This window comes from Benincasa hispida, chromosome 4 (assembly GCF_027475165.1).
Source record: "Benincasa hispida cultivar pf3 chromosome 4, pf3_genome.v1.1, whole genome shotgun sequence".
NCBI classification, from domain to species: Eukaryota; Viridiplantae; Streptophyta; class Magnoliopsida; order Cucurbitales; family Cucurbitaceae; genus Benincasa; species Benincasa hispida.
This window is the reverse complement of record NC_143481.1, coordinates 33,181,422-33,208,460: the sequence shown is the minus strand read 5'-3', so window position 1 is coordinate 33,208,460 and position 27,039 is coordinate 33,181,422. Positions and strand designations below refer to the sequence as shown.

The 27,039-nt window shown below is 38.1% G+C and overlaps 2 protein-coding genes across 3 annotated transcripts; both read left to right on the top strand.

Annotated features, from left to right (window-relative positions):
• The first annotated feature begins 1,705 nt into the window (after positions 1 to 1,705).
• LOC150036648 (uncharacterized) lies at positions 1,706 to 3,004 on the top strand. The gene is made up of 2 exons (XM_090313197.1): positions 1,706 to 2,240; positions 2,361 to 3,004. Exons 1-2 carry the CDS (start codon positions 1,706 to 1,708, stop codon positions 3,002 to 3,004), a joined length of 1,179 nt encoding a protein of 392 aa, XP_090169323.1.
• A 12,564-nt stretch (positions 3,005 to 15,568) lies between these two features.
• KTF1 (kow domain-containing transcription factor 1) lies at positions 15,569 to 26,991 on the top strand. Of its 2 annotated transcripts, none has more exons than XM_039028370.2 (18): positions 15,569 to 15,965; positions 17,875 to 18,137; positions 18,256 to 18,411; positions 18,496 to 18,654; positions 18,751 to 18,834; positions 19,915 to 19,982; positions 20,072 to 20,404; positions 20,510 to 20,561; positions 20,688 to 20,843; positions 20,948 to 21,091; positions 21,169 to 21,271; positions 21,346 to 21,498; positions 21,609 to 21,663; positions 21,769 to 21,821; positions 21,949 to 22,018; positions 23,100 to 23,133; positions 23,239 to 23,299; positions 23,391 to 26,991. In XM_039028370.2, the coding sequence occupies exons 1-18, from the start codon at positions 15,791 to 15,793 to the stop codon at positions 26,732 to 26,734; spliced, it is 5,463 nt and encodes a 1,820-aa protein (XP_038884298.2). In that variant the 5' UTR covers positions 15,569 to 15,790; the 3' UTR covers positions 26,735 to 26,991. The 2 variants fall into 2 exon arrangements, with proteins under 2 accessions (XP_038884298.2, XP_038884297.2); XM_039028369.2 differs by having other exon boundaries at positions 23,097 to 23,133.
• Positions 26,992 to 27,039: the final 48 nt, after the last annotated feature.

Here is a 27,039-nt window from a genome sequence, read left to right as displayed (position 1 = left end):
GAGCCAGACTGCATAATCAGAAAGGCGAAGGGGAAAGTGGCCAACAACAATCATATCACTGCAGAAGAAGTCGATGATATAGGAGAAAAGGGAAATTCGTAAACCGTCTGCTGCACGCGTCTTGGTCTTCGAGAGGTTAAGCATGACAAAAGCATAAAGGGGAAGCCCACATACTATTCCCAGAGCTACTCGACACTCAATCTTTCGAAGGTTGACTCTACCGAATGAAGGAAATGAGGAAATCATCTGTCAATCGCCCGGTGGTGGTGCGACCGTCAGCCTTCGAGAGACTAGGCGCAGTTTTAAAGGAGAGCGAAGGAAAACCCCACGCTCCGATTTTTTATCGCTTGAAGCACGAAAGGTTGAAGATCTCCTCGACCAATATGTCTCTAGTAAAACAAGGGGGAAGGGAAACGTCTGCGGTAACCCCCCGAAATGACTATAAGAAAAAGGGGGGCCGATACCCCGAGTGTCCATCTGGCGACGAATCGACCTTAAAAATGCTGAAGGATCATCAGACGAAAAGCCATCAGAAGAAGCAAGAAGTGATGGAGAAATCCATAGTACCTTCCCTTCACGCATGAAGAGAAAGACCTTCGTTACTTTAAACACATGTGAGGACTCGCTTAAAGTAAATAGGCGCGACGTCATTTTCACTAATCCTCAGAATGGAAATTTAGAGCAGGAGGAAGGTGAAACTCCGTCCCACCACATCACCATCACTGAAGAATCCGAAGAAGGTATGATCAAAGAGGAAGTATTGGACGCTCCGTAAGGTCTAAAGGACGGTGGTCAATCCATGGTGGACGAGCTAAAAAAGGTCAATCTAGGCACAGTAGAAGAACCGCGTCTGACTTTCATCAGTGCGTCCCTTTCGGAAGGGAAGAGGACAAATACATGAGTTTGTTCACCGAATACAGGGATGTTTTCGTCTAGTCATACGAAGAGATGTCGGGACTAGATCCAAAAGCAGCAATCTACCATCTCGCGATCAAACAGGGGTGTCGACCCATTAAGCAGGCTTAATGACGCTTTCGGCTAGAATTTATCCCCCAGATTGAGGTTGAGGTCAATAAGCTGATTGAGGTCGGGTTTATTTGCAAATTTAAATATCCAACATGGCTAGCCAACATTGTATTGATTAGAAAAAAGAATGAACAACTTCGTGTCTGCGTAGACTTTCGCAACCTAAACAATGCATGCCCGAAAGACGATTTTCCATTGCCCATCACAGAGATCATAGTGAATGCGACAACGAGACATGAGGCCTTATCCTTCATGATGGATCTTCCGGGTATAACCAGATATGGATGGCCCTCATAGATGAGGAAATGACGGCATTTTGAACCCCAAAAGGGATATATTGCTACAAGGTAATGCCCTTCGGGTTGAAGAACGTTGACGCTACTTATCAACGTGCCATGCAGAAGGTGTTTGACGATATGTTGCACAAACACATGGAGTGCTATGTGGATGACCTTGTGGTCAAGATCAAATGACGATAGGACCATTTGAAAGATCTAAGAACCGTGTTCGATCGTCTACGAAAGTACCAGTTAAAGATGAACCCCCTCAAATGCGCGTTCGGTGTAACTTCAAGAAAATTTTTAGGCTTCATTGTGAGACATCGAGGGATAGAGATAGACTGATCCAGGATCAATACTAAGACACAAATCTACATGAGTTGAGAAGTTTGCAAGGACGTATGGCTTACATCCGGAGATTTATTTCTAACCTGGCAGGGCGGTGTCAACCCTTTCAAAGATCGATGAGAAAGGGAGAGAAATTCGAATGGGTTGAGGCCTGCCAGAATGCTTTCGATAGCATAAAGAGGTACTTGATCAACCCTCCTGTCTTAGGAGCCTCAGTAGCGGGCAAGTCGTTGATACTGTACATTGCAGCGCAAGAGAGATCACTAGGGGCACTATTGGAACGAGAAAGAGAAAAAGGAAAAGAACGCGCTCTCTATTACTTGAGTGGGACCCTGAATGGAACCGAGATCAATTATTCCCCTATAAAGAAGACGTGCCTTGTGCTTTTATTTGCCATAGATAAGTTGAGGCACTACATGCAGGCCTTCACAGTCCAATTAATTGTGAAAGCCAATCCCATCAAGTACGTCTTGTCCAGGTCGATCATCTCGGGACGTTTAGCCAAGTGGGCAATCATGCTTCAACAGTACGATACTGTTTATATACCGCAAAGGGTAGTTATTGGCCGACTTCCTGACAAATCACCCAGTACCATCGGATTGGGAGTTAAATTAAGACTTGCCCGATGACGAAGTTCTCTTCACACAAACCTTGGGGTTGTGGGTCATGTTCTTTGACGGTGCGACACGGAAAAATGGTGCGGGGCAGGTATCGTCCTCATTTCGCCAGAAAAGCACATGCTGACTTATAGCTTCGCACTTGCCGAGTTATGCTCAAACAACGTCGTTGAATACCGAGCCTTAATAATTGGTCTCCAAATGGCCTTAGAGATTGGAGTAGCTTATATAGAGATCTTCGGTGACTCAAAGTTGATAATCAATCAACTCTTATGCCAGTATGAGGTGAAGCATGATGACTTGAAACCCTATTTCACTTACGCTCGCCAGTTGATGAAAAAGTTCGAAAGCGTGACGTTGGAACATGTCCCGAGGAAGGAGAACAAAAAAATGGATGCCTTGGAAAACCTAGCCACTGCCTTAACGGTCTTGGATAACGTGCCTCTTAATATATCGCTTTGGCGGAGATGGGTTGTACCTCCGGTCGAGACTGCATATGGGGAAACAAATGTGATATTAGTCTACCTAACCGACCAGGAAGACTGGCGACAGCCCATCATAAATTACCTTGAGCATGGAAGGCTCTCCGATGACCCCCGCCATAAAACTAAGGTTCGAAGGAGGGCCGCGCATTTCATTTACTACAAAGGGGTCCTATACCGTCGATCCCTTGAAGGACTTTTCCTTCGATGCCTCATTAAAGAAGAGTCAGCGAAGGCTTTGGAGGAAGCATAGGCGTATACGGCGCGCATCAAGCTGGACCAAAGCTACAATTCCAGTTGAAAATAATGGGTTACTATTGGCCGGGAATGATCCAGGACTCGATGGATTATGCAAAGAAGTGTGAAACCTGTCAATATCATACGAATTTCATTCATCAACCGTCCGAGCCTCTACATCCGACCATAGCCTCATGGCCTTTCGAAGCATGAGGACTTGATCTGGTCGGCCTTATAACACCTAAGTCATCAACAGGGCACTCCTACATCCTCGCAACCACTGACTACTTTTCAAGATGGGCTGAGGTTGTCTCTCTAAGGGAAGCTAAGAAAGAAAACGTGGTGGATTTTATTCGCACTCATATCATTTATCGGTACGGTATTCCCCATCGGATCGTGACAGATAACGGGAGACAATTCTCCAACAGTTTGATGGACAGGTTGTGTGAAAAATTCAAATTCAAGCAGTACAAGTCATCCATGTATAATGTCACCACAGACGGGTTGGCAGAGGCATTTAACAAGACATCGTGCAACCTGCTGAAGAAAATTATTTCCTAGTCGAAGAGAAATTGGTAGGATAAGATCAGTGAAGCCTTGTGGGCTTATCGCACCACTCATTGTACCCCTATAGAAGTCACCTCGTACTCTCTCGTTTATGGGGTAGAAACTGTTCTTCCTTTGGAAAGAGAAATTCCATCACTAAGAATGGTGGTGCAAGAAAGGTTGACTACATAGGACAATGCCAAACTGCGGCTCCAAAAGTTGGAAGCACTGAACGAAAAACGATTAGAAGCTCAACAAGCATTGGAATGTTACCAAGCAAGAATGTCTAAAGCCTTCGATAAGCATGTAAAGCCTCGGTCCTTTCAAGTCAGTGATCTAGTGCTCGCCGTAAGGAGACCAATTATCACGACAAAAACATATGGGGAATAAGTTTACACCTAAATGGGATGGGTCCTACATCATCAAAGAAGTCTACACAAACAGAGCGTACGAGATAGTTGATCAAGATGGGCTAAGAATATGCCTAATCAACGACAAGTTTCTAAAAAAGTTTTACACTTAACAAATGTTAAAAAAAAAAAAAAAAAATCTTTTTACGAACTATATTACGACTTTATCCCCGTCATTATAAAGGGCACGTAGGCAACTTAAAGAAATTTAAGTTCAGTCGTGCATAAAAAAAAAACAAACAAATAAATAAATACTTGAACTATGTCATGATTTGATCCCTTCCTTTAAAGGTACGAAGGAAACTTAAAGAAATTTAAGTTTAGTCCATCATAAAAGGGTACCACAGCCGCTTCAGTATGATACTAAAGATTGATATTGATCATCCCCGTTAAAGAATGATACTCCAAATTGAAGATGTTCATCCCTATTGAGGGCAACACAATGGATTGAAGATATTCATCCCTCGTAAGGAGCCAACACAATAAATAAAAGGCACACACTTGGAATGCGTTTCACTTCCTCTTTAAAATCAAACTTAGATGCTCCTCCATCTTCAAGTTTAGAGGCTTCATCAATGCTTCATCTTCATGCTCAAGTCTAGAGGCTTTGCAATGCTATATTCACGCTCAAAGTCACGAAGTCGAGCTAAATGTGAAGATTCATCGATGCTTCATCAAACTCGAGTGCGGAGGATTCACCGATACTTCAAGCTCAAATGCGGAGGATTCACCGATTCTTCAAGCTCAAGTGTAGATGATTCGTCAATGCTTTGTCAAACTCAAATGCGGAGGATTTGTCGATGCTTTATCAAATTCAAACGCGAATGTCTCGTCGATGCCTCTCTATCTTCAAGTTCAGAAGCTCCATTGATGCTATTCCATATTCAAGTTCAAGATTGGCGTGCATGACCCCACTTCCATCTTCAAGTTCAAGGTCAGTGTGCATGGCTCCGCTTGATCTTCAAGTTCATGGTTGGTATGCATGGCTCAACTCCATCTTCAATGACTCGGTCTACAAAATCATGACGCAGCTTTGCTTCATCTCCAAAGTTGTGGCGTGGCTTTCCTTCATCTCCAAACTAATGGCAGGACTTCGCTACATCTCTAAAGTCGTGGTGCGGTTTTGTTTCCTCTCCAAAATGTTAGCGCGACTTTGCTTCATCTCCAAAGTCGTGGCGTGGCTTCGTTTCATCTCCAAACTGATGGCGCGGTTTCACTTCATCTCCAAACTAATGACGCGGCTTCACTCCATCTCCAAAGTCGTGGTGCGGTTTTGTTTCCTCTTTAAAATGTTGGTACAACTTCGCCCCTTCTCCAAAATGTTGGTGTAACTTTGCTTCCTATCCAAAAATGTGGGTGTAGTTCCACCTCATATGCGAGATAAAGTTTGGTTTGCCTAGCTTTACCTTATATGCGAGGACAACTTTGGTCTGTCCGACTCTGCCTTATATGCGAGATCGACTCTAGCCAACCTGACTCCGTTCAAAATCTTGATGGCATATTCTTCTCATCTTCAAAGTTTGATGGCATATTCGCCTCATCTTCGATACTCGATGGCATATTTCCCTTATCTTCAAATTTTGATCAAGGAGTAACATAATAAGGTAGATCTTTCTGAAATCCTCCCTAGGGTGATCGAATGGGAGAATTATAAGCCTTTGCGGAGCCCTTCCACGACGATCAGGATATGCGAACGGTGCTACAAGGTAGACCTTTTCGGGATCCTCCCTAGAGTGATAGTATGAGAGAGCTGTAAGCCTTGGCGGGGATCCTCCCATGACGATCAGGATGCACGAACAGTGCCACAAGACAGATCTTATCGGGATCCTCCCTAGGGTGATCGAATGGGAAAGTTGTAAGCCTTAGCGGGGCCCATCCCACGACGATCAGGATATGCGAACGGTGCTATAAGGTAGACCTTTTCGGAATCCTCCCTAGGGTGATAGCATGGGAGAGCTGTAAGCCTTGGCGGGGCCCCTCACATGATGATCAGAATGCATGAACGGCGCCACGAGACAGACCTTATCGAGATCCTCTATAGGGTGATCAAATAGGAGAGTTGTAAGCCTTGGTGGGGCCCCTCCCACGGCGATCAGGATATGTGAGCGATGCTACGAGGTAAACCTTTTTGGGATCCTCCCTAGGGTGATAGCATGGGAGAGCTGTAAGTCTTGGTGGGCCCCTCCAATGACGATCAGGATGCACGAACGACGCTGCAAGGTAGTCGGTGATCGAATGAGGGGGTCATAAGCCTTTGCGGGTCCCCTATGACGATCAGGAAGCACGAGTAGATAGATCATACCAAGGTCGTTCTTATGTGCACCAAAGACGGGTTTGTGAGATTAAAAAAAAAATTGTTGTGCTCTTTTGGTTGTGTTGTAACTCCTACAAAAAAAAATAAAAAAAATAAGGGGGCGAGTTAGTAATTAAAAAAAACATGTGAAAAAAAGTGTTAAAAAATAAGAAGAAAAAAAACATGTGAAACAAAAAAGTGTTGAAAAAAAAGAAAAAAAGGAAGAAAAAAAATGAAAGAAGAAGAGGAAAAAGAGAGAAATGAAAGATTAGAAGAAAATAAGTGGATGGGGATAATGGAGGGGTTCCATTTACAGAGGTTCCTAGGTTCCATAATAAATTATGAAATCAAAATCAAATAAAGATTTGATTCAAACTATTAGATTTCCTAATTTAATTCTATCATAATTTCAAATTAAATTAAACAAATTCCCTATCTAATTTAATTTTATTATATTTTGTCTTTAAATTTACTTTTAACTAGGATTTGGACATATTCCAAATTTGATTTAAAATCAAATTTAAATTGTGATAAAATGTCAAGCAAAAATCCAAATCATCATACTTTTATCCTCAAGCCAAATTATTAAGGATTAAATCTCAAATTAAAATTTGGGCATATTTCAAATTTTATGTCAAATTATTAAGGATACAATCTCAAATTAAAATTTGAGCATATTCCAAATTTTATCCCAAATTCAAGTTAAACTTATGTACTAAATTAATAGTTTGACTGACACAATCAATTGAGGTCAAATTCAAGAACAAATGTATTTGGATTTTGATTCCAACTTTATATTTTTTGAGATTCATCCACCCATGTATGTGCGTAAATCTGGGTATTTGTTGAATGATAAATTTTAGACCAATCACAAGTTGTCACGTCGTTTACTAGATTAATGACAAAATTCTAAATTATTAAATTTGGGTCCAAATAGAAGTTGACATAGGTCCTTGAAGACAAATTTCGATGACGTCAGTTGAATCATATGAGATTAATTTAGCCCAACTTGATATTATTATTTGGGTTTAAAGTCCAACTAAAAAAACTGAATTGGACTCAAATTTCAAATAAGGCCCAAAACGAACTAATTGGGCCCAAAGGTCATGCCCATGGACTAACCAAGCTCAAGCCACGAGCCCACCTGAGAACTCTATAGAGAAGTTCATTCAGAGAATTCATCAACAAGCACTCCTAAAAGACATGAGACCTTTGAAGACACAAATACTCTTTTAAGACTTCTACTTTCGGTGCGAGAGAATCAGAGGATCAAGTATTAGAGATTGAATCATATCGCATCAAATCAACTTCAACATCAACATCAACTCAAATTCAACTCTATGAAACACGTTTCTCTGAAAACCTCACGTGAACAATGGCTACTTTTACCGTTCAACTTAAATTCTATGCTATTATTATTGTTATGTTTTTGTACACAATCGAATAATTATGTATTTTTTTTTATTATTTCATCATCATTATTTTTTTACATATTTGATTTGATTTTCATGGTTAGTGGATTTTTCCCCTTAATTGATAGTTAAACAAACATCTCTCTTTTTTTCTACTTTATATGGCATGTTTTTCCTTTATTTCAATAATATTTATGTCTTTTAATTGAGAAATTGTCCGAAAAATTTCACTTATCAAAACTAACGTCATTTTTTAAAACTTAGTGAGAATAGTTTTGTCCAATCCATCTTGTCTAAGACCGGCCATCGAAATTTGGTTAAAAAAAATAAATAAAATAAACTTTTTCTAACTTATCGATCGATCATACATCTGGCCAGATTGTACACGGTGATTTGCTAATTTTTCCAACGGTTATGTAATCTTTCCAATTTCCTAAAGTTAAAAAATTACACTATCGAATATTACACAATTTGGAGAATTTTGAAAAGATAATTTGTAAATTATTTAGATAACCGTTAAATCAATTTAGAAATTCGTGTAAATATAATTTCAAGGTAAGGTTTGCAAGATTTTATATAAGATTTGGAAATGATTACATGAATAAATTCGAAGATCTAGGAGAGATTGTATATAATTTAAAAAAAAATATGTGGATCTCAACGTTAATCCATGCAAAATAACACCAAGATTATGTGTAGTTTGATTTTTTTCGATGAAATTTCATACATAATTAACCTCGAAATTCAAGCTCGTTGGAATATTTGGCATGATTAACACCCATAATCTATATATATGCCAAACTTTATCCATTTTTTCGTAAAATTTGATATTTTATAAAATTTTAAAATGACATTGCAATCATCTTAAATCAATTTGAAAAATCAATTTTGATAATGGAAAAATCCATATAAAATTTTGGAAATTCATATAATTGTGAAAATATAAATACATGCTAAATATCTGAAAAATTATGTAATAATTTGATATAATATGTAGCAAAGATAACGAATTGGTATTAGATTTGGGAAAAATACATAGAAAATTAATAAATATCGGTATTAAGATGTAACGAGAAGGACTCAAAACAACATGTCGATCTCATTCGAGATGAATAAAAAAAAACTATTTAAACAAATTTTAAAAAACAGTGTTAGTTGGAATAATTTAAAAGAATATATTTCTGACAATTTCTCTCTTTGCTTCTTCCCCTTCTTGCAATAGTAGTTTTTGAAAAACAATTCTCATGAAATACATTTCTTTCTCTTTCTAGAATTCACTCTCTTCCAATAACCACCCATTGATGACATATGAAATCTTAATTATTATTGTTATTTATTCACTGCTTTAAAATGTTTTTAAAAAATAAAAACAAAAAACAAAAAAAGTTGAACAAATGTTTTTCTATTCGTTGCTTTGTAGAATTATTATTGAATGTATTTAATGACCCTTTATGTTATTCCCCTCATTGGTAGTACTTTTTTTTTTTTTTTTTTGTTAAATTATAAAAAAAGTCTATGAATTTTACACTTTGTATAAAAAACGTCTCTAAAGGTTCAAAAGTTCAAAAATATCCTTAAATTTTCAAAAATAGTTCAAAAAATATTATTGTAAAAAATATCTTTGAATTTTCAAAACATTTAGAAAATACTATTAACTTAATAAAAATTAAAAATACCTCCGCCATTAATATTTGAATAAAACCGTTAATACCTCGTGATAAAATGACTCTAATGATAAAAAGAATAATAATAAATGTTTGATCGATCTGTTTGAAGTTTTTTTAAGTTCGAAAAGAACCAATTTTAAAATAAATTATATAGATATTCTTATTTATTTTCATATAGATATTATCGTATTTCTCTTAATTTTCAATTCACAGTTTATACAATTTTTCTCAACAACCAAAACTCTAAGTTAAAACATAAAATGCCACAAAATTTCAAAATCAAAATCTCCTCCTGAAACATATCAACATGACAAATGGTCAAATAAACAAAAAAAAAAAATGTATTTGACTATCAACACACACTCAACTACTAACGTACAATTCTCAAAACATTTAAGTCTTAAAATCATTTGGTGCTTTATTTATTATCTTTATTCTTATTATAGTTCATATATCTCAATTAAAGTGTGGATTTTTATCTATCTATTTATTTTAGATAAACAAGTGTCGAATAGTTAACATAAATGAAGAAGTGTTGAATAGTTAACATAAATGAAGTAAGAGGGTATTAAATAAGAGAGGGGATAAAAATATCGAAAATAGAGAGGTGAGACGATATTAACGGTTTATGTTCATATAACAATATGAGTTTTTTTTTTTTAAGTTTAAGGATGTTTTTAAAACTCATGGAAGTTCATAAGTATTTTTGACATAAAACACCAATGGTTTCCATCCAAAGCTAAAGACAATATATTTTTTTAACTCATTTTAGAAATTTAAGGGTATTTGAAACTTTTGAAACTTTATGGGCATTTTTTTATATAAAGTGTAAAGTTAATGACATTTTTTATAATTTAGCATATTTTTTAAAAATATATATTCTCTGTCTTTTTTTTTTTAAAAAAAACATAATTCACTCTCTTCCGATAACCACCCAATAACGGGGTAATCAACAATCTTATTGTGTCACTCCTATACAAACTTCACATTAAATATTTACCATTGATATTCAGTGACTAGTATATTTGTTCATAATTTATTAGGTGCAACTAAATATTTGTGTTCGAAAGATTCTTAACCACGTGCAACTTATTTCTTATCTATTATGAAATATCTTAAAACATTACATATAAAGTTTTAGGTACTGTATTTTTTTTAAAAAAAATATAATAATGTCAACACGTCACTACACATGGTGTTCGGGTTACGATGGACATGACTATTCATAACACGATATATTATAAAACACAGTAACGCTTTATGACGCAAGCATAGATTTCATACACAGGTGGGTCAATAATTAGTAGGGATGTTCAAATAGACCGACAACCTGAATAACTCAGGCTACCCAACCTAAAATGTAAAGGTTGAGTTGAGTTAATTTTGTTATTGGATTGGGTTTGGTTAAACTTTTTATGTTTTTGTTATGTTGGGTTGGGTCGTGAGTAGACTAAAAAAGATTGGTTGATCCAACCCAACCTGAATTCTATATACACTAATAAAATATATAAATATATTTCTTATTTATTTAAAGTTTGATTACTTTGTATGGATTAATATATGAGTTTTCAATATATATATATATATATATATATATTTAAATTGTTGTAATATTCGTCTTTGTTTAAAGTTTATAATGAATATTATAGATATTTGGTATTTAACATTTGAATTTTATGAGATTTTGTATATAAATTTGCATGTATTTAATTAAAAAGAAAAAACAAGTTATAACCCCACAACCCAACCCAATCTAAAAACAAGTTATAACCCCACAACCCAACCCAATCTAAAAACAAGTTATAACCCCACAACCCAACCCAATCTAACCCAAAAAATTTAAGAATTGGGTTGAGTTAAAGACGATCATTTGAGTTGTCAATCCAATCAATTTTAAATTTTAAATTGGTCCAAAAAAACAATCCCAATCCAACCTAACCCATGTACATCTCTAATAATAATAAAGACACTTGTGAATGGGTTATCGGTAAAAAAAAATTTTTTTTTTTAAAAAAAAACTTTATTTTTAACGCCTTGAGGAAATTTTCACAAAATGACCCAAAACCCAAAAACTTTTTTACCAATGGCCTATTCTTAAAAACTTTTATACACTGACATTTTGCCCATGCGAAATTCCAAAATTACCTTAGTTTTTAAAAACCCTTCAGACCGTTTAGTGAACGTCATCTCTATGAATACCTTATAACGATAGGGTCTCCCACAATTTCGTTCATTTCCTAATCGTTGAGAGAATACTAACCGATTGGATAGAGAATACCAAGCGGGCGTTTAGATATTATTAAGTGATCAGATAGAGATTACCAATCGTTTAACTAACTGTTACACGATCATTTAGACATCTGTTATGCGATCGTTTAGTTTTTTATTACGCAATTGTTTAGATATCTGTTATGCAATTGTTTAGTTTTTGTTATGCGACCGCTTAGTTTTTATTATACGATCGTTTAAGTTTTGTTATGCGATTGTTTAGATTTTGTTATGCGGTCGTTTAGATATATGTTTATGCAATTGTTTAGTTTTTATTATGCAATCGTTTAGATATCTGTTATGCGATCGTTTAGTTTTTGTTATGTGATCGTTGAGATAAATTTGTGCTAAATTTGTATAATATAATTGGTGTTGTACAATTAACTAAGCAAATAAATAACTAAGCGATCGTTTAGATAAATTTGTGCTAAAATTGTATAGTATAATTGGTGTTGTACATTTAACTAAGCAAATAAATAACTAAGCGATCGTACAGAAAAGACGAAGCAATCGCCCGAGAAGATTACATATTGTTTAGTCTAGATGAGCCAGTATCAGGTATTATCAATGTCTGTCTGCACGTTTTCTTGCCATGTCCTCTCTGACCACATCGTGTACACCTATGTATTTGTCGTGGCTCCTCTCCAATTGAAGGTATCATGACGATTTGACGTCGACCTACATTTGCTACCTTTTGCGGTGGTAGAATTGATTCAAAATCTCCAACATGTGGTCTTCGAACCCATTCTTACCTGTGTGCGACTGGGAAGATTGGTTCAGCATAAGCAGTAAGCACACACTCAACTGTAAACCATTTTGCACATAATGTTTGAACGTTAACGTTTCTCGGGGTCACTGCAGATATTGCATGCGAGCACGGGATCTCGAGGCAATTAAACTCCATACACGTATATGTCTGTGAACGAAGATCAACCAACCCCCAAAATATCCATCGCCACATTAATTATATGCATATCCACCAGGGAAACACAATGTGTTCTAAACATCAATTCCGATTCCTTAAGAATACTCGTTGCGTAATTAGTTACAATGTCTGTGCATGCCATTGCATGTGTACGTTGGATATAGAACCAACCTTGTAGTCACTCGCGGATATACTCTAATAACTTTGTGATTGGTAGTTCTCGTGCATTTTTCAACACTCCATTGAGTCGTTCTACTATATTTGTCGTCATCTTGTCATACCTACAATGGACTCGATAAACCTTTGCCCACTGTTGTAATCCAACATCCTTAAGATAGGCCGTCACACCCGGATATCGATGAAGCTTAGCCCAATACATTTGAAAGTCAGACAATTTATAAGCTTTCACCACTAGGTATAAGTGTGGGACTATGTCCTTATTCTTGAATTTGTCAACCAAATTGTTCCGAATATGGTATATACATGGGACATGAAATGCAACAGGGAATATACTTACAAAAACCTTTGCAATTGAGATGTGCCGATATGATATAATCACTAAATTGGGAACGTCTCATTATTGAAGCCTTCAAATCAATCATGAACCAAGTTCATGATGCATCGTTCTTACCATCTACAAAACTAAAGGCGATAGGATATATGTTGTTATTGTCATCGATACACGTTGCTATTAACAACATACCTTTGTATTTCTCATGCAAATGGGTCCCATCAACAACGATTACTGGGTGGATGCAATTTATAAAACCCTTGATACATGGACCAAGTGCCATGAAGACGTACTTAAAGTATTGTCCATCCTCTACTTCAACCTCAAATATTGTATCTGGATTTGCAAGCTTAAGTGCCTCACCATATGTCTTAACAATAGCATATGATCCTTCTAGCGACCCTCGTGCATACACTAATCCATACTCTCTAATGCGATAAGCCCGCTCGTAACTTATGGTCACTCCATAATCTCGTCGGACGTCCTCAATTATATCCCTTGTGCAGTAGGTTCGACCAACTTGTTTGTATTTAGACTTGATTAAGTGTCCAATAACCCAATTTTTTGCTTGTCAATGATCACTAGTTTTCATTTCAAGAGAACATCTATGTTCCTGAGATATTTCGTCACTTTGAAAGAATCACTTTCTTTCATTTTTTTGCACGGACCCTCCACTTACATTCCTCCACCGAACACCGGGTAATTAGCAAGCTCTTTATTGACTTTTTTACATGGTAGTAAAAGTTATTTCTTATTGCAAGCATCAATAATTTAACTGACAAATCATATTTCGAAAAGAAAATTTGACCTTCCTTTATATCCTTGTCATTTAAACAGTCATGAGGTATTGTGATGAGGTCGTCATACGATGGGCCCTCTGATGGTTTGGTTATATCAACAAATGGTTCGATTGGAATGATGGAATGCATCAAAACCGAAGACATCACGACTAGTGAACAGGAGTAGGTGGGGTTGAAATATGGATGTTAGGTGTTGGAGAAGTTTGTAGTCCTGGAGATTGCCCATATCCATGTTCAGTATCGAATTGTGAAGAACATTTGGGTTCACTGTTCTAACCAAACAAAGCTTCACTTTCGTCACCCCCAAGTTACATGGCTCAATATGATAATCAAGTGAAGACATGGTATGAATATTGCGTGTTGGAATGGTTGCAAACCCACAATTTTGACTGGTCGAAATTGGTTGATCGATTTGATTGCGATGATGGTACATATTGACTGCGTATACTCCATGACTTTTGCAAGGTGTAACTGATACAAATAACAACATCCATGATGCATCATTGCCTTTTAAAAATAAGCTAAGATCTTCATCGTCGACTACGTCAATTGGGGGATCCGGGACCAATAGATTGTAGCAACATTTGATGTGTATATCATACATATCCGGATCGATATTCAATCGTTGGTGCATCATACTCACTAATTCACTAACTGTTATATCATTTTTTATTTTCAGACCTTTCATATGACCACCAATATGATTTCCTCCAGACTCATCCCAATCCCCAAAAATCGTACAAAGATGCGAAATAACGTCATTGATCTACGATGGGATAAACAAATCATTGATAAGCGAACGATCATTTATACATTACTATGCGATCGTTTATAAATGTTTACACATTACTATTCAATTGTGTATAAATTACTATGCGATCGGTTATACATTACTATGTGATCGTTTATAGATTACTATGCGATCATGTATAAATTATTACACGATCACTTATAGTTTACTATACGAACGTGTAGTAAACGATTGCATAGTCATGTATAAATGATCGTTTATATTGTAATGAACGATTGTGTATATATTACTATACGATCGTCTATAATTTACTAAACGACCATGTATATAATTTACTATACGATTGTATTGTAATTTACGAACGATTGTGTAATAATTTATACATAATCGCATAGTAAATGATTACATAGTAATGTATAAACGATCGCATAGTAAACGGTTACATAGTAATGTATAAATGATAGTATTGTAATTTAATGTTAAACGACACTTATTATGAAAGCAATATGAGACAATAAATCGTACCTTGAATGAAGGGCTAAAGAAATTGTTGAAGGAATAAGAAACGTGGACTGAATCCAACGATGAAAGCGATCAATGAAGATGTTGGGCTGAAACTCTGAGAGAAAGCTACGATAGAACAATGAGAGAATTTTGTGGGGAGTTCGATGATAGAAAGTGAATACTGAGAGTGACGTTTCGTTCTCTTTAATGCTATTAGAAGAATATTAGTTGGGAACAAATGTTTTTGTGGAATGTTGGTATTGTATTGAATGCACATTGAATGAAATCGTTGTTGAATGAAGGAAAGATGTGGTGCGGTCTAAAGGCTTTTTAAAAATTGAGAATAATTTTGAAATTTTACATAGACAAAAGGTCCGTGATAGAAAAGTTTTTATGAATAAATTATTGGTAGAAAAATTTTTCGTGTTTGAGTTATTTTGTGAAATTTTCCAAACAGTAGAAAATATAATTAAGAGAAAATAAAAGAGAGAGCAAAATGTTTTGGAAAAGGGAAAAAGGAAAAAGGAAAAAAGGCATCGTAGCATAGAAAAGAGAGGGAATTCGCTTCGAGAGAAGAGTTGATAGTGGAAGACGATTGATTGATTCACTCCAACGCTTGAACACCGCACTCCATTTCTCTCTCAATCTGCATGTTCTTTCTCCTTCTCCACATTTCTTTCCTCCAGTTTCAAACCTTACCTTCTCCGCCCTAGCCATGGCGTCCAAGGGCAAAGGGATTGCCAAAGATTCCTCTTCCGGTAAACGCAAGCTTCGCGATGACAACAATTCCTCCGCTGCTCGCAAGAGGCGTGACCGGAGCGTCCTTCAGTTATTCGAGGATGTCGCTCCCGAAGTCGGTGGCGATACCGACGACAGTGATTTCTTTGATGGTAGATTCTCTCCCTTCAACCCATCTCAGTTGTTTTCGTCGCGTTTAGGGGTTCGCTGTACTGTTTGGAGCTTGTTTCTGTGTATTTTTGTTCTACATTGTGTTAGGTTTTTATATTTTGGGGTTGTTTTTACTGAATATTGTTAGTTGGAAGTAATTTGTGAAAATGGTTGCTCTCTAGGCTTGTTTGTTTATCCTAGATGATCCGCTGCTTAAGACCCTTTTGCTGCTTTGAGAAAGCTTGTTGAACTAAAGATTTTACTCATACGCTTTGGTTCGAGAGACGTTTGTCTCGTTCTATAGGTTGATGACGACTTTGACTCGTTTGCTCAAACATGTGGAGAGACTCGCGGCGGATAGTATCCGCTGCTGCTTCTAGGGGGACTGATTGAAGTCGCTGGATCGTATCCGCTGCGGCTCTCTCGTTTTCGGCTTATTAGATGCTCTGAATTTGTTTATCCATAAATGAACTGATTTTGGAACTCAAAGTCGGCGGAGGTCGCAATGTCGTGGGTCATTTTTTTCTTTCAAACTTCTCTCGTATCACTGTCTGGTGTCTTTTTACTACAAGGTTTTGGTTTGGTCCTTGATATTTGTCTTCATTTGGTTTAATATGCAATTTTTATGCTAAACTATTAACTTTCCCCCCTCTATTTTTAGACAAGATATTTGGAAAGGAACAAACTAGAAACTAATGGAGAAGCATGTCACGCAAACTTTTTAAGCCAGAACTAAGCAAGCTGTAAACTAAAAAGTAGCAGCAAAAAAAATTATCTCAGAAAATGGTTAACTGTGAAAGGTGTGGGAGCATACTCCTAGAGACCGTATGAACTTTAACCATCAATTCAATTTTATAATTAGTGATCAATTGCACACCACAATCATTTCATCTCTATTTTTTAGTTCCATGTTAACCATGAGTTGGGTGCATCTTCTCTAATTTTATTAAAACCATGGTTTTGGTGTACATAGGGGAAACTTACTTTTAAGGAGATTAACTAGCAGACCAGGATAGGCAACTAAAGAAAGAGTGAACAGAAATAAATTCTAGACTTTGAAACTTTAATTTGACAATAACAATTATGGATAGGGAGCGTCCATTTTTGGCTTCTTTGTGCTCAATCAGTCCTTTTATATGTGCAGGTCCTTCATTTTAAGAAAAATGTTTTAATTTTTAAAAATATTTGGTGTACTTGTTTGAAGTTGCATAGGATCATACTCGAAGTTGATGCTTTGGCATTGAAACTTGAAGGCTAAATTCTAAGAATGGGATTATACGACATTATACTCTCTCCCTCTCTCTCTTGGCTAAAAAGTGCATTTTACTCTAATAACTTTTAGTTTTGGTGCAATGTTCTGCAAGACAAATTCTGTTATTCTCTTTTTCTTATTGGTATTACTGCTGTGGAATTTCAAAGAAATGAATGATGTTTATAACAAATCGGTGCAAATAAGCTTCAAAAATAGAATTGTAAGCCTATAAGAGTAAACCCACTGAAAATTATTTGTACAATCTGGATTAAATATTTTTGGTTCGTTCGGTGAAGTATAGTTTTGTTTGGTGTTCCCCCCTCCCTCCTTCCTTATTCCTTAAATGATGGGTTGGTTTGGCCCCATTTTTGGCACTAAAAAAAATCAAGCTGAACTGAGTCCCAACCTTCTTACCTTCTATCATGGGGAATTGAGCTTTCTTGATCTGTTGGCTGGATTCCCATAGTGTCCATTAACAAGTTCATAATATAAGAATTTTGTGAGAAAAAGTCTTATTTTCTCTTTTTTCTTGTGGTTAACTAAAAACATTCAATGTTTTTCCATCTAAGTTGGGGTGCATGTATTACCTCGTTATGAAAGAAGCCTCAAGACAGCCTATTCTTTTCTTTTTACTCAACCCTCTTATTTGACAAAAATAGATCTCATGGACATGGAGGAAGATTTGGAGACATTACCAACATTTAAGGATGATGATGCAAAAGCTCAAGACATTCCATTCTTCCCAAAAGAAGAGGAAATGAACGAAGAAGAATTTGATAGAATGATGGAGGAAGTCTACAATCGAGCACCTGGATTAGGTGCATTTGCAGACGAAAATTATGAGAACAAAAATTCCACCGGAAGAAACCCTCCCCCGCAATCTGCCAGGGATACCATCTCTTTGTGGAAGGTTAAATGCATGGTATGGTGCTTAATCAATGGAAACAAATGCTTCAGCCAAGAATTAAGTATCCAATTTTCATTTCCATTTTTTCTAACTCCATATATTAATTCTTATGGTCTGGAAATTTTATTTGTAGGTTGGCCGTGAGCGGCAATCAGTTTTTTGTCTTATGCAGAAATTTGTTGATTTGCACTCATTTGGTACCAAGCTACAGATAAAATCTGCGTTTTGTGTGGAGCATGCAAAGGGTTTTATTTACATTGAAGCTCCAAGGCAGTATGATTTAATTGAGGTAACCTGAGATTTTCTGGTAATGTTAGCATAATATTAGTGGTCAGTGATAAGTATAACATTTGATGGGTAACTCTGGATCCAGGCATGTAAAGGCATAAGTGGAATATACTCAACCCGTGTAACTTCTGTTCCTGAAAATGACATCTCTCAGTTGCTTACTGTTCGAAGTAGAGTCAGTGAAGTCACCGTGGGTACGATGGCCCGTGTTAAAAATGGAAAATACAAGGGAGACCTTGCTCAGGTAGAGTGTACTAATTTGGGGAAAGATTGGGTTTAAGCATTTTTAATCACTAATTCCCCTTTGTTTTCAAAAAATAATATTTAGTGATTTCTTTAGATTGTTGCTGTCAACAATGCACGTAAAAGAGCGACAGTGAAGCTGGTTCCAAGGATTGATCTCCAAGCTATGGCCGAAAAATTTGTATGAAGTTTTGCATACCTTTTTAACTCTTATATATCTTGAATGTGTATGGTGTAATATTATTCTGCTTGTTGCAACTTGCAACAACTTTATGACACTACATTACCGGCAACTAATATATTTTTCCCGGGTTTATCTGGCCTATTTCATTTCGATATTTCAATAATTCCTTGTTTAAAGGATAAATGCAGTTGAGAGAATAAAAATGAAGAAATAAATCATTTTAGGATAGGGAAGGTGATGCTCTAAAGATTTGGTAGTGCGTGAACATAATTATATTTATGGTCACATGGTTTTTTTTTTTTTTATAAAATCGAATTGATGTCTTATGTAGACCACTCATTTTTTTTTTCGGGGGAGGGGGAGTCAATTGTCTCCTTGTGGTGATAATCTTCAGGCCTTTTCAGTTTCTTAAGCTTTTACTTTCAGTCTGAATCTGGTAAAGTGATACAACCTTGCTGAGAAGAAAAAGTGTCGACTGCCAAACAACTTAATTGATCTTCTATCAGTGTAGCCTTATGGATACTAAATGTAATATCAAACATGATGACTGTACTTTTCAAGTGTGCTGAATGTTGGTTCCTGCTTTGTGCTCTTGGCATTGAAATGGAGAAGTTTCACTTGTTAAGCATCAGTAATTTGTGAATTAGATATATGAGCAAAGACGGTTTTGAATTTGTTGAAGGAAATGTCTGTATTTATGATGTAAACAATGAGAACCAAAAAGGGTGTGGGTGTTGGGGGGTGGGGGAAGTAGTCCTTGGTCAACTCCAAGCATATTACTATTAGATTGGAATGAAAAATTGTATCTTCTTTGAAAGGAATACATTGTAGTTTAACGAGTTTACGAAGTTGATTGAAAACCTTCTCTCATTTCACATGTTTTTCTGCATGAAAGAATTTGGCTGTAGGTTTTTCTGATACAATGTTCAATCGTAAAATTTGTTGCTGCAGTTTCTGATGTAAAAATCTCACCCTCTGCCTCTCTGGTTTCTTCTATATATACCTGATGCCTTTATGTTTAAAGAGAAATGTTATGAGTACATATTCTACTTGAGATAATCTCTCTTCTCATTATAGGGTGGAGGAGCTGCTGCTAAGAAAACTGCCAATCCTGCACCACGATTGATAAACTCTAGCGAACTCGAGTAATAAGAAATAGTTTGTTGTTTTTATCATATTTTTTCCCCTTTATGGGTACATTGACATTAAGATTTTTTTTCCTTGCTTCTTACAGTGAATTTCGACCACTTATGCAATTTAGACGTGATCGTGAAACTGGAAAGCTGTTTGAGTTTCTTGATGGGATGATGCTCAAGGATGGATATCTATACAAAAAAATATCTTTAGATTCGTTAAGCTGGGGAGTGATACCTTCTGAAGATGAGCTCTTAAAGTTCAAGCCTCCGGAGAGCAACGAATCTAATGATGTGGAGTGGCTTTCTCAACTTTATGGTGAAAAGAAGAAAAAGAAGGATATTAGGACCGAAAAGGGGGGTGGAAAAGGTGAGGGCTCATCAGGGTCTAGTTCCACGAGCAGCTTTGGAGATCACGATCTTGTTTGTTTTGGGTGAGTCCTTAATTATATGTTCTCAATAATTGTACTATCAGACTTCTGTTGACTCATAACTCAGCTACTTTGCAATGGTATTGGTGGTCTTGCTGTCCCTTGCAGGCGGAAAGATTTCGGGTTGATATTAGGAATGGAAAAAGATGATAGTTACAAGGTACATATGTCACTTAAATTTGATTTATTATTATTCTTCTTTTTTATCATGGCTATAGTAGCTTATTTCTATTCCTTGTGATTGATCTATACTCTATTTCCTCCTACCTTCATTTCTATTATCTAGATTTTGAAGGACAGCCCTGATGGATCTGTTGTGGTGAATGTGCAACGGAAGGAGTTGAAAAGTGGGCCTTTAGATGCTAAATTTACTGCTGCCGATCACAATGGAAAGATCATATCCGTTTCCGACAATGTCAAGGTTTTGGAGGGATCATTGAAGGTTCGTTCTTTTTTTTCTTTTTTTTTTCCCCTCTTAAGACCATTTACCTGTTGATGTACTGCATATAAAGTAGGCTATCTTATGCAACTGATTTGAACTTACAGGATAAGCAAGGGATTGTTAAGCATGTATACAGAAACACGGTGTTTGTATATGACGAGAATGAGGTGGATAATGATGGTTATTTCTGCTGCAAATCTAACATGTGCGAGAAAATCAAGATTTCTTATGATGCACCTGGTGGAAAGGTCTTGTGAACTCTCTTGATTTTGTTTATCAGTTGTTTAGCTTGTGCCCAATCCAACATTTTTTCTTCTCCATTTAGGAGGATGACAAGGGTTTTGCTGGTTTTGAGGATTTCTCCGCTTCTCCCAAGTCACCTCTATCACCTAAAAAGCCATGGGCAGAGAAGGAGAGTGGTCGTGAGTGTATGTATTATTATTACTGATGCATAGGGGATTTTGGCTGTATATATTTCTTTGAGGACCTTCTTTGGATGCAGACAACCGTGATGACAGAGCAGATGGAATGTTCTCCATTGGTCAAACCTTGAGAATACGTGTTGGTCCTTTAAAGGGGTACCTGTGTCGTGTTATAGCCGTACGTAAAAGAGATGTTACAGTGAAGCTCGATTCTCAACAGAAGGTTCTTACAGGTCTGTTGGTTGTGATAGTATCTTGGCCCTGTTTAATATTCTGAGTGCTGTTTAGAATCTGTAGGCAAATTTCCCTCTGTTATTTATTTTCTTAAATTGAATTTCCACAGTCAGATCTGATTTTCTTTCGGAGGTACAGAGAAAGAGCTCAGCAGCGTCGCTTAGGTACTTTAACTACAAGTGTCATTGTTCTCTCGAGCAGTTTGCTATAGATTGTACCCCCTCTGTTTCTCTCCCTCTCTCTCACGCAATACAAATATCATTTTACAGTGAGGATCCCCTAAAACCATTTGATATTCTGGGAAATGAAGGCAGCTCCCAAGGTTTGAGTTCGTGTTTGATATGTTATATTAATCTCCTTTTAATAAAGTTTTTTTATTTTGCTATCTTTTTCTCTGAAAGTTCTCTCTCGGAAATGATTACAAGTTTGTCACACTTGTTCTTTTTAAGATTGGATTGGCGGTACGGGGTCATCTGCAGGTGGTGATGGCTGGAATTCTGCTGGGCCTTCTTCAGAAAGGTATGTTTTTGGATACCAATATACATGTTCAATCTTTTTTTTAATCCTTGATTTAAATCTAGAAGAAACCGAAAATGGAAAAGGCAGTTATGGATAAGCTAACCTTGTTATTATACACGATCAAGTTTAAACTTTGTAGAACATGATTAACCTGGTTTTCAATCTACCACATAAAAGCCCAACTCACAACCCTTTTTATTTAAAAGTCCTCTTTTAAGTTTGGCAGTCCAAAATAAAAGAAATAAAAAAAAAAGAAGATAAAAGTAAAAGAAAAAGACCCTAAAGGCAATCAAATCTTCATTCTCTCTCACTATCTGAGTCACGATTCACAGCCCCCTCCTCCCTTCATCTTCAACTTCATTTTTCAATTTTCATTTTCTACTTCACTGCCGTCTGCCCTACACCAGTTGCCCAACCACCTCTCATCCTTGTCGGTTCCAGTTATGCCGTGCTGCCTTTCTTTTTTCCTTCAACTTTACTCTATTTTTAATCTACTTTAATTTAACTTAAAATTAGTATTATAACAATTAATTGGGCATTATCATAATATATATGTGTGTGTGTGTAAAATAACAATTCCTCCACGTATCCATACTTTAGTTTTTTAGAAACTGGTGCATTGCTTATCTTGTCATATTTATATCCATGTCTGTGCTTCTTAGATCTAGATAAATCAGCTGAAAGTTTCTAGTGCAATGGTATGTGTTGTATGATTTTTTTAGGTAAGGGGCGAGATAGTGAAATTAGTTGGAGATATGACCATGAGAAATTTGTAATGCTATGGTATGAAAAATTGACATGGATGTATTCTGACTATGCATGCATCAAGATATGTTATGATCAGTCAATTCAAATGTTGAAATTGTCGTTTGTTTATGTCTGAATAAATTTCTTTTATTTGTTTTATCTAATTTAGAAACTGTTCGACTGTTTGCATGCCTTAAATATAATACTTTTAGATTTATCTTATCTGGGATCCAACACTGCTTATTAAGACCTTTGTTATTATGGATTTCACTACTTTGTCTCTATATACCCTTACGATGATGGTATTTATGAGAATGTACTTTCCCTGCAGAAGTCCTTGGCCCAGTTTCCCTGAGTCCAGTACCTGGGTTAGTTTTTCTCTTCCCTCTCCCTTTGTTTTTCTTTGTGCTGTTAAATGTTAATGTTCCAAAAAAAAATTCCATGCATATTCTTTCTTCCCTTTCTGGCTGCAGAATGGTCCAGGGTCCAGTTCCACAAATCCTTTTGGTTCTGAAAGCCTCGATGCTAAAAATGGTGCGATTAATAGAGTGCTTTGCTTTCGTAAATGATGCTTTATTATGCATGAATATCAATTTTTAAGAAGCTGATTGTTGCTTTATTACAGATGAAGATTCTCCTTGGGTTAGCAAGTCCACTCCGGATGCAAGCACTTCCTGGGGCGCTGCAAAATCAAGTGTGGATACTGCGAACACTGGTCAAGCCTCTGGATGGGGAAAGAGTGATTCTAAAACTTGTTCAGACGGCAATGGCTCTAGTGCCTGGGGCAAACCAGTCGTACCTAGTGGAGATTCTGCAGGCTTTACGAATTCAGAATCTGGAGGTTGGAAAAATCATCAAAGTGCTAATTTTGGTGATGATAATACTCCAGCAGGAACCTCAGCTGATGGGTGGGGCAGCAAAAGTAAATCAAGTGGAAACTGGGGCGATCAAAATGCTTCAACCACTGTCTCTGAGATTCGGCCAGCTGGCAAAGGAAATGCAGGTGGCTGGACCAAACCAGAAGCAGAAAATAAGGTCAATTCAAGTGGCTGGAATGAAGGTACTTCAATGAAGGGAAGTCAAACATCAAATTGGGGTGCCCAGGATGAGACTGGTGGCTGGGGTAAACCAAAGAACGTGGGTGATGGTGGCAATTCTGCTTGGAATAAATCTACTGCTGGTGATGGAGCTGGAGGAAACGACAGTTGGAATAAACCAAAACCTTCTAGTCAAAATGGAAGTACTGAGAAAAAAGAATGGGGACAGGGTAATGAAGTCAGTGATAATGGTAACAAATGGCAGAGTTCAAGTTCTGATGGTGAAAAAAAATGGGGCACTAATGAATCAGAACGCGAGGGTGGAAGCAGTTGGAATACATCCAAATCATCTGATGTTGGTTCTGCTATTTGGAATGATAAACCTGATTCCTCAAGTTTGACAGCTTCCAAAGGAGATCAATGGGCGGGAGGTTGGGATAAGCAGCACAGTTCAAATGATACAAAAGCCTCCGAGGACAATTCTCCTTGGAATAAAAAATCTGTTGAAAGTGGGAAAGATGGTGAGCTTAAGAATCAAGGCAGTGGTTGGAATGTTGGAAAGACTTCCGGTGGAGATTCTGCATCCGGATGGGGTCAGACCAGCAAGGAAGCTGGTTCGAATGACCAAGTGGGTGGCTGGGGTTCTAATTGGAAAAAGAATTCTGATACCGGGAATGAGGATTCTAGTTCGGCCAAGAAAGGCAACTGGAGTTCTGGAAGTGGCAATTCTAATTGGGGAGAGAGAAGCAACTGGAACTCAGGAAATGACTTTAATGCTAATCATTCCACCGGTGGTGCTGAAGCTCAAACTGACGTTTCTAATGATACCTCAGGTTATGGGAGCTGGAGGCCAGAAAGTAGTGATAGAGGAGGATATCGAGGTAGAGGTGGTTTTAGAGGAAGGGGTGAAAGGGGTCGGTTTGGTGGTAGAGGCAGATCTGATAGAGGTGGTTTTGGCAGAGGTGGATCAGACAGAGGAGGATTTGGAGGCAGAGGCCGTGGAAGGTGGAACAGTGAAGGTGGTTCAAATGATGGCGACAATAAAGGCTGGAGTAGTGGTGGTGGCGGCAGCGAAAATAAAGGATGGAGCAGTGATAGTGGTGGCGGCGATAAAGGGTGGAGTAGTGGTGGCGACAATAAGGGATGGAGTGGTGGTGGCGGCGGCAGTGGAGACGGTAAGGGATGGAGTGGTGGTGGCGGCGGCGGTGGAGACGGTAAGGGATGGAGTGGTGGTGGCGGCGGCGGTGGAGACAGTAAGGGATGGAGTGGTGGTGGCGGCGGCAGCGGTGGAGACAGTAAGGGATGGAGTACTGGTGGTGGCAGTAGCGGAGACAATAAGGGATGGAGTACTGGTGGGGGTGGGGGTAGCAGCGACAATAAAGGATGGAGTGGTGGCGGCGGCGGTGGTGGAGACAGTAAGGGATGGAGTACTGGTGGTGGTGGGGGTAGTAGCGACAATAAAGGATGGAATAGTGGTGGTGGCGGCGGCAGCGACGGAGACAATAAGGGATGGAGTACTGGTGGTGGTGGGGGTAGCAACGATAATAAAGGATGGAATAGTGGTGGCAGCGGCAGCGATGGAGACAATAAGGGATGGAGTACTGGTGGTGGTGGTGGTGGTAACAACGACAATAAAGGATGGAATAGTGGTGGTGGTGGTGGTGACAACAAGGGGTGGAATAGTGGTGGTGGTGACAACAAAGGGTGGAGCAGTGGAGGTGCTGGTGACAACAAAGGGTGGAATAGTGGTGGTGGTGACAACAAAGGGTGGAGCAGTGGTGGTGGTGGGGAGTCTGGTGACAACAATAAAGGGTGGAGTAGTGGTGGTAGTCGTGACGGGGAGAAATCTGGATCAGATCGAGGTGGATTTGGTGGCAGAGGTCGTGGAAGATGGAGCAGTGGAAGTGGTTCAAATGATGGTGACAGTGGGAGTGGAGGGTGGAGTAGTGGTGGTGGTGACAGAGAGAAATTTGGATCAGACCGAGGTGGATTTAGAGGCAGAGGCCGTGGAAGATGGAACCAAGAAGGTGGTTCTTATGATGGCGACAATGGAGGGCGTAGAGGTGGATATGGAGGCCGAGGCCGTGGCAGATGGAATCAAGAAGGTGGTGACGGTGGTGGTAGAGGTGGATTTGGAGGCCGAGGCCGGGGAAGATGGAATCAAGAAGGTGATTCAAATGGTGGTGACAATGGAGGAGGTTGGAGTAGCAGTGGTGGTAGAGGTGGTTTTGGCGGCCGAGGCCGTGGAAGGAGGAATCAAGATGGTTCAAACGACGGTAACTATGAGGATAAACCTGCAAGCTGGAGCACAGGTTCAGGTAATAATGGAGGTTGGGGCAGTGGTGGTGGTGCAGGATCTTGGAACCGAGGAGGTGATGAAAAGAACCAGCAGCAGCAGAGTTGGAAGTTGAGCAATGATGGTGGCCAGGGAGCAGGTTCAGGTTGGAAAGAACCAAGTGGGAATGAGCACAATAATTGGAAATCATCTGGTTCTTCTGGTGCAGACAATAATTCTGGCTGGAGCAAATCAACTGCAGGCAAGGAGATTGAAGATGGTGGTCAGAAGAACAGCTGGAGCCAAGCGACAAAGACGGATTCTCAAGGCGGTGGCTGGCAGAAGTCAACATCTGATTGGAATGCTGGAACTGAGAATCAAACAGTAAAGAAAGATGTGAATTCCGGTTGGGGGAAGCCTGCTGAGACTTCTAGTGAGGGTCAAAGTTCCACTTGGAAGCCATCAACGATGGACAAAGAAAAGGGCAACTGGAACAAAGAAGCCAATGTAGGTGCCCAAGGAGGAGGAGGTGGTTGGGAGAAGCCTACATCCAGTTGGAATACTGAGCAGTCTCCGGGTGATGGCAACAGTGGAGGAGCTTGGGGTAAATCCAGTTCTGCCGACAATGGGAAGTCGTCATCTGGTTGGGGTCGCTGATTGAATGGTAGTATCTCAAATTACATTTCGTAGACAAACTTAAGGGAGATCGCTTGTTAAAGAAGACTTTCTTTTAGAGACTTCCATGAATTATGGTGTACTTGTTAATATCTTTATTACATTACATTTTGAATATTTGAATGTTGTAGATGATGCATGCTCGCTCTGGAAGTTTTAATCACAAACTATTATTGTGTGTAGTAAAACATATCTTTGAGCATGCTTGATTAACTAAGGAAGTTGTTAGGGGATCCAAATATCTCTCTCACAATGTCTTTCCTCTTCACATTTTGCTTTTCTTTTTC